Here is an 8,041-nt window from a genome sequence, read left to right on the forward strand (position 1 = left end):
TAGAGGAACAAGTTTTAGGTTGACTTAGTTCGGTTTTGGCCCTAGGAACATTTGTTTATTTCCGAAGAAGCCACCCGATGACTTAAGCCCATCGAAAAAGCGTTTTATGTATTCTCACCTTTATTGCACCGAATATGCTTTTAAACATTCAGCAGATGGTTTTGTTTATTTTATTTTTTCACAAACTTATTATATTGAGGAATACGAATGAATGGAACGTTACGTTTATTCCATAAACATGAATCGAAGATGGAAGGACAATGTTGTTTTATCGCAAGATTGTACAATCTGTTGCCCATTAACGTCGAAAATATTCATGTATGTTGGAACTGAATTTAAAATTGTTTGATGGAAACCTATCTTCAATGGAATTAAATTTGACAAGATACATAAAGGCAGGTCACAGGATAAATAAAGACATGTCGGGACGAAAGTTTTTTAATTTCGTATTTAGCTTCTTCAGAAATCGTAAAACGAAATTTTTTTTCAGTTTGAAACCACTTTTGTGTTTGCAAGTGAAATTGTATTTTTATGGAAACTTTTGACTTTCAAACTCTTTCAAAACAATTTTAAATAAATGGCGAAACATTGCATGTGTAGGTCCACGCTTTGGTATAGCCCCCATATAACGGTACCTCCCGATATTAGGCATTTTGATGATTTTTGCCACATTTTTTCATGGATTTGTCTAAAAATTGGTATTTGTTGGTCATAATGGGTTCTAGCTCCGGTGGCGAAACATTGCATGTATAGGTCCACGCTTTGGTATAGCCCCCATATAACGGTACCTCCCGATATTAGGCATTTTGATGATTTTTGCCACATTTTTTCATGGATTTGTCTAAAAATTGGTATTTGTTGGTCATAATGGGTTCTAGCTCCGGTGGCGAAACATTGTATGTATAGGTCCACACTTTGGTATAGCCCCCATATAACGGTACCTCCCGATATTCGGTATTTTGATGATTTTAGCCACATTTTTCAATGGAATTGTCTAAAATTCCACACAAGGAATTCCTCGTGAGTACTTTACCTCCTGAAGGAGAATTGTTTATATGGGTCCACGATATCGTATAGCCCCCATATAACGGTACCCCCGATGTTCGGTATTTTGATGATTTTAGCCACATTTTTCAATGGAATTGTCTGAAATTCAACAAAAGGAGTTCCTCGTGAGTACTTTGCCCCCTGAAGGAGAATTGTTTATATAGGTCCTCGATATCGTATAGCCCCCATATAACGGTATACCCCGATACTAGGTATTTTGATGATTTTAGTCACATTTTTCAATAGAATTGTCTGAAATTCTACACAAGGAGTTATTTGTGAGTACTTTACCCCCTGAAATAGAATTGTCTATATAGGTCCACAATATCGTATATCCCCCATATATCAGCACCATCCGATATTCGATATTTTTAAGTTTTTAATGGATTTTATTTTTTTTTTTTGAAAATTTCCTAATTCGTTCCAAATGGTGGAGGGTATTCAAAGTTCGACCCGGCCGAACTTGCTGCTTTTTTACTTGTTTAACTTGTTATTTCCCATTCATTCCCCTAATATTGCAATATTGAATATATGTTACCATATTTAAACTAAATTCGTAGTTCACCAAATCGTTCGAAATCTGAAGAAGGAACAAAACAAACCATTTTGAATTAGGAAATTCAAACCATTTCTATACTATTTTGTGACATGCCTGATAATTTGTAATTAGGCGACCTCGAACTAATTACACCATGATTTACATAAAATTCCTGTGTTGCATTCTGACAACTACTATTTTTCGACTGAATTTATTAGAAAACATCTTAAATTTGTGCATAAAAATGCAAGCTGTTTGGAGATATTTTTTAAATTTCAATATAAAGCATTGTTTATATCGAACAATTTTAATCCACTGGATTTGGATTTAAATTGTCATATCCATTACTTTTACTTCAAATAAATCCTCTCAAAGTAGGTTAACCCTACAAAAAGTAAGTTTCATCGTAAAACACTCGATTTGGTCGTGCATGAAAATAAGCCTTCAAAGATTTTAATTAATTTGTGCACCAGATTAAAAACCCACTTATAGCTGATTTTTTTTAACTATTTCAAAACAATCCTGAAAAAAATAATAAAGACCAACGACTAAGTTTATTTTTATACATTATTATATTTATTTTTAATAGATACAAACATATATCCCTAGCAATTTTAGTGGGTAAACAATGGTTCAAATACAAGTAAACAATACAATTGTCATATCTTCAGAAAATTTATGTAACTACATTGTAGAATCAATATCCTACTACACACACATACATACGAATACTATTTGTCAATTTTTGTTTAATTTGCTGGTAGAAGAATTAACTTTCAAATCATTTGATAAACATTGTCTTTTCGAATTGCTTTTGTTGGCCTCTTGTAACGAGGATGGACGTTTTTTACCAGTTACTGTTGTCGAAACTGTCGATGTTGTGGCATTTTCCTTCTGTTCTTGCTGTTTAGTAGTAGTCTTCCTCCGATGCTTTTTGTGTTTTGTTTTCATATGTTCTTCCAGTTTTTGCTTGAATGACAAACCACAAATTTTACATACCGTCAGTTTTGTGCGATTTGCATGATGCATTTTTATGTGATAGTCCATATTTTCAACGGTATTAAAACACATTAAACATACACTTTCAGGCCAATCCTTGGATGAGTGGGATGCTTTCATGTGCTCCGATCTGGCGTAGGGAGTATTTGATATTTTTGGACATAGTGGACATTTAAGCCTGGCCGTAGCAAAGTGTACACGTTCCAAATGACGATACAGTGTATTGAGTTGAGTAAAACGGGATGGACATAGGGCACATACAAAAGAGGTATGCGCCAAGTGTGATAGAATGTGACGTCTTTGAGCGGACGCTTTGTCTGGATGAGTGGTGTTACATTCTATACATTTAAGATCTCCTGATTTGGGATCACTTGTGAAAAAGTTCTTTGTATCGAAAAAACTGTGCTGTATTCGAATGTGTATTTCCCATCGAGTCATAGTCGAAAAGGACGCATTACACTCGGGACAAGCAAAAGTAATGAATTTTGAATATTTTTTATACAATTTTGCTCGATAATCAAAGAATGAAAATTCGGATTCCAATTCTAGTTCTGCACTCACCTCACCTTCTGTTTTTTCGTTCTTTACTACCGCCTCATCTGGCTTGTTACCTTTTTCCGTTTCAACCGGTTTAGCGCTTTTGGAGCAATTAGGTTTTCTGTCTTGCATCAATGGAGAAACTTCCTTTTCGGTTTTAATCTTTATTTTAGTGGGTGTGATATTTCGATTGTCTTCATTTCTTTCTATTTTATTGTTAGATTTCTCAACTTTTGTTGTTACCGCCACACATTCCTGGTGATAATCCTTAACATGCCTAGAAGTTGTTGAATAACTGGGATACGAACGATGACATTTGCGACAACGAAAAGGCTTTTCATCCAAATGAGAAAAATAATGCTCCATTAAATAGCAAGATCGGTTGGAATTAACATCAGCCTGACAGATTTTGCACACCATGTGGTTCTCCTTTGCACTGCATTTGCTAAAATATTGCCGAAAATGGTCGTGTACGGTAGAAAAATGCATGGAAATGTCGCTAAATAAAGGAAAACGCTTATTTGGGCAAAAATGACACGAAAAATGAATACAACTTTCTACAGAAGTATATTCGACGCTTGGCTTGGGAAGTTTTGCCTCATGGATCTGTACGAACGAATCTTTAGAATCAGAAAGTTTCGCTGCGGGATCTACACATTGTTGCGAAACGTGAATGAAAGCCAAGCTATATGTCTCTAGTGACTTGGGACAATGCCGACATTTATAGGGTAAGAACGGCAAATGTTGGAAACGATGTTTATGTAATTCTATTGGATTTTTAGGAATTTTTTCAAAACATTCCAGACACTGCAACATTTCGGCTTCATCTGCAATAATATTCATGTTAAGACCTTCTAGAGAATTAATGTGATGAATTTCGCGTATATGTAAACGCCATTGCTCAAATTTGTTAAATTTTTCATTGCAAAATGGGCAAACATGCCAGATATACGCTTCAAATTCCTCAAAGCTGAGTAATTTTTTAATAGAGGCTTTGTTTTCTTCTACATTTTCCTCTTTAATAGTCTTATTCATTTCTTCATTAGATTCTTGCTTAATTAGCGGTTTCTTGGTTTGAAAAGCATATTTCATGGCATTGCACATATGTAAAGAAGGCCAATCTTGAAATCGGTAAGTTCCGCGACAGTAACGACAAGTCCAAAGGCAAGTTGCCTCATGACACAAATAATGACTGACCAGTTTCTTTATGTCATTGGTTTGAGTAAAAATCCGTAAACATTCAATGCACTGCAAATGATGACCATTATCAAACTTTCGAAATTTAAGCCTTTTCCAATTGTTCAGCTTGTGGTGATTTATTAAATGTTCGTAGTAATTTTTTCGACTGCTTCCATGGTTTTTGCTTGCGTCTTCTTTGTCGCACAAATGACAGCTGTACTGAAATTTAGCCCAAAAATCTCGTAGATGAGAGGAAAAGAAATGAAATTCCAAAGAGCCGCTATTTTTAAATCCTTTGCCACATTTCGGGCATTCATTCATGGCCTTGTCACAGTTGGCAACTAGCTTAAGAGGGGTCACAGGTTTGATGTCTTTTGTGGTCAAAGAATGTACCGCTTGATGTTTCTTCAAATCGAACACCGAAGTTTCCACCAAATCGCAAGATGAACACATAAAAAGTTTTGGTACATCTTTGGAGTGATGGAAAAAATAATGAATTAAATGATTTGTTTGGCAACTAATCTTTATCTTGCAAACGCGACAAATGGCATTTTGCCCATCTTGAAAGCGATAATTGGACAGAATTTCCATGTGCATATCGTGGTGTATATCCCTAATGTGTTTTATCCATGTATATGTACTATATGAAAAAGTTTCACTGCAGATGTTACACTTGATTTTCATACATTTCTGGGCCAACAGCTCTTTGGCGACAGCAACTATATCAGAATCATTGTTTATGGGTCCAGGAATTTTTGTTTGAACAAGGCTTCTTCTATTTCTTCTGTTCAGCAGCGGAACTTCTTCATCCAAAAATTCCTTGGCATCACTTTCTAGCTTAGCTTTTACGATTGTATCCTCACACTTGGGCATTGATTCGCTGGGCAATGTTTCTTCCTTTTCCAATAGCGAAGAAGTTTCCATTTTATTGTCTTCATTGCTTTCAAGGCAAAAACTTATTTCTTGAATCGGTTCATTGATAATATCAATCTCACTAGTCTCAATGTCGGGATGAATGTCCAGCATTGGAGTATTATTAATATATACTCTTTCACAATTATCGTCATCATCACCATCAACGTCGTCGTCGCTTATTTCTATAATATCGTCGTGGGAACGATTGAGCACAGTGGCCGTATGTTTAGGACCCGATGAGAAATCATCATCTTCGTTCAGATCCAAAGTATTTATAAAACACCACTGAATATTTCCACTGTCCGTGTCCTCTATAATTAATTCATCTTCTTGTTTTATTTCAGCGTTAGGAGCATCGGGAATGTTGTGCAGCATATGCTGGTCGGAAGCCGCGCCATTTGTTGTCACATAAACCATAGCTTATTTTTATTGATATTCAATGTTTAATTTAATGCTTATTATTATTTGTTTGAACTATTTTACAATTTTTGACAAAACATTAGCAGTAATCTTAAATTTTATTGTATTTAAGCCACTGCTTTGCTTTTTTTCTTCCACAAACTGTACTGTGTATTGTTATCGATAACAGTGCATAAATTGTTTACATATCGAAAACGATAGTTATTGAAAGACGTACGGGAAACGTAACGTAGTATTTTTTAACGAAATCCAAAAATGGGCATTTAGTATGGCAAGCTAATATGTGGTCTCTTCTAGAACTGCAATAATGTAAAAGTGTTTACTATGATAATCAGAACAGCCCTATGCATGGTAAAATTAAAAAGGAAAAGTCATTTCATATAAGCATAAGCTGATTTTTTGTTGTTGTAACAGTAATACATGAAGATGTTTGTTGCTGCTAATTTGGTTTGAGCTCCAGGTTTGTAAATTCGGCTACCTTAATGGGCTACATCCAGAAATCTTCTGGAGTGAGCTGGGTAGGTTTAGCGGTACAATTAAAGAGGTTCTGGAACAGAGCAAATAAATACATAAAAAAGCTCTGTTCCAGTAGCTGCAAGAATCTAATATTTTTGTATTTTTTTTTTTTCAATATCATAAAGGGAAACTCGGTTATTGTAGTAAAAATTTTAAAATTCTTGAGTTCTGGAACACACCAAAAAATGGCAGATGTCGAGAACACTGAGAAAAAAATTGTAATCACCTGGTAGCTGTACTTTACCTTTTTAATGTACCATAAGAAAAACGCCATGCGATATAAGCGTCTGGTTCATTTTAAACTACACACATCCCAATATTTCTTCTAACACAAGATCTGTTATGAAGATGATGGACATTAGCCTACCCCTTCTATAACTTTATAATACTTTTAAACTTGTTATACCATCAGTCATATGACTACAAAGGGTATATTATCATGACATAATTACAGAAGGTAGAGCAAAGCTACCCCCTAAATACAACTTTTTTCTTTGGGTGCCCTATTCTGTCAAAACATATACCCAGTTTGTATATGTGTGTGCATTGTTTTGAATAAAAAGATAAATAATTTGAAATTATTTCAAATTTAGGGACAATATAAATGCATATTTTTTACATTATCACGTATAAGAATGTATAATTGTGGGATAAAACAATCTTGTCCTACTATCTTGGATTCAATTTTGTTTGGAAATACCAAAATTCCATTCAAGTTTTGTGGTTTTCAGCAACATAATAGTGTTGTGAAAAAAATATTGATAAACAAAACCATTTGTTGCATGTTTAAAAAGTATATTTGACATAATAAGACTCCAGTACAGAGTTGCATTTTTCTACTTTCCTTGTGGTTGACCAATCTTTCTTATTGAGCCATGGTATGTATATATCATTTGATACGGCCAAAACTCATTGAAGTAACGGTTACAGGCACTAGGTCTCTTTGGGTCAAATCAGGACATTGGGAGTCGATCTAGCGATTTCCGTCCGTCCGTCTGTCTGCCTGCTAGCTGGTGCGCACGATAACTCTCGAAGGGAGTATTCGATTTAGTCCAAACTTGATACATCGTAATATTATTTTCAAATTTAGATCGAGTTCGAAGTTGGGCAATATCGACCCACACCTCCTCCATAAAAGGTCATATTTTTGAATAAAAAATTTACTGCACAGAGAGAGAAAAGATTATCGGGTTTTCCTCCAACTTTGCAAATTCTAATATTTGCATTAGTGCTAAGTCAGGTGTAAAATTAGACAATATTGGTCCACTCCATCAAGTACCTCCCCACAAAGGGTCAAAATTTTGAATAATTATAACTTTTATAAAATGTGATGTAACCCAAGGTCTGGTGTGAAGATGGTCCACTCCTTCTGGTACCTCCATCACAAAGGGTAAAAATTTTGAATACCCATAAAACGTGAAAGTATCATTCGATTCCATTCAGACTTGATACATCTCAATATTTCCATTAACACTAGATCTGTTATAAAGATGGTAGAGATCGGACAATTTCATTTAGTACCTCCTCCACATAGGGTTCAACATTGCACATTTTAGATTTGTTCGAATGGGTCACCTTTGGCACGAATTATGGCCTTCAAAGGGCCAATGAAACCGTCACACGCTGCCCGAATGTTGCTCTGTGGTATTTTGGCCCATTCCCGGCGAAGCGCTTGCTTGAGGTGATCGACACTTTGGTATTTTTTTAGTGTCAACCTTGCTTTCCAAAATACTCCAGACAAAATAGTCCAACGGATTGGTATCCGGATATTTTGGTGGCCATTGCGCGCTGGAAATGATGCGAGGAACCTTATTTTGTAACCATTCTTGGGTGGCGCGTGCTGAGTCCTGTTGGAATGTCCAAGGTGTGCGGCCAAAATTTTTGCGTGCC

General features: G+C 35.4%; 1 protein-coding gene across 1 annotated transcript; it reads right to left on the bottom strand.

The window, feature by feature from the left end:
- Positions 1 to 2,134: 2,134 nt before the first annotated feature.
- LOC101891300 (zinc finger protein 91) lies at positions 2,135 to 5,791 on the bottom strand. The gene has a single exon (XM_059124629.1). The coding sequence runs from the start codon at positions 5,630 to 5,632 to the stop codon at positions 2,324 to 2,326; it is 3,309 nt and encodes a 1,102-aa protein (XP_058980612.1). The 5' UTR covers positions 5,633 to 5,791; the 3' UTR covers positions 2,135 to 2,323.
- Between the last annotated feature and the right edge of the window lie 2,250 nt (positions 5,792 to 8,041).

Source organism: Musca domestica, unplaced genomic scaffold, assembly GCF_030504385.1.
Source record: "Musca domestica strain aabys unplaced genomic scaffold, Musca_domestica.polishedcontigs.V.1.1 3, whole genome shotgun sequence".
NCBI classification, from domain to species: domain Eukaryota; kingdom Metazoa; phylum Arthropoda; class Insecta; order Diptera; family Muscidae; genus Musca; species Musca domestica.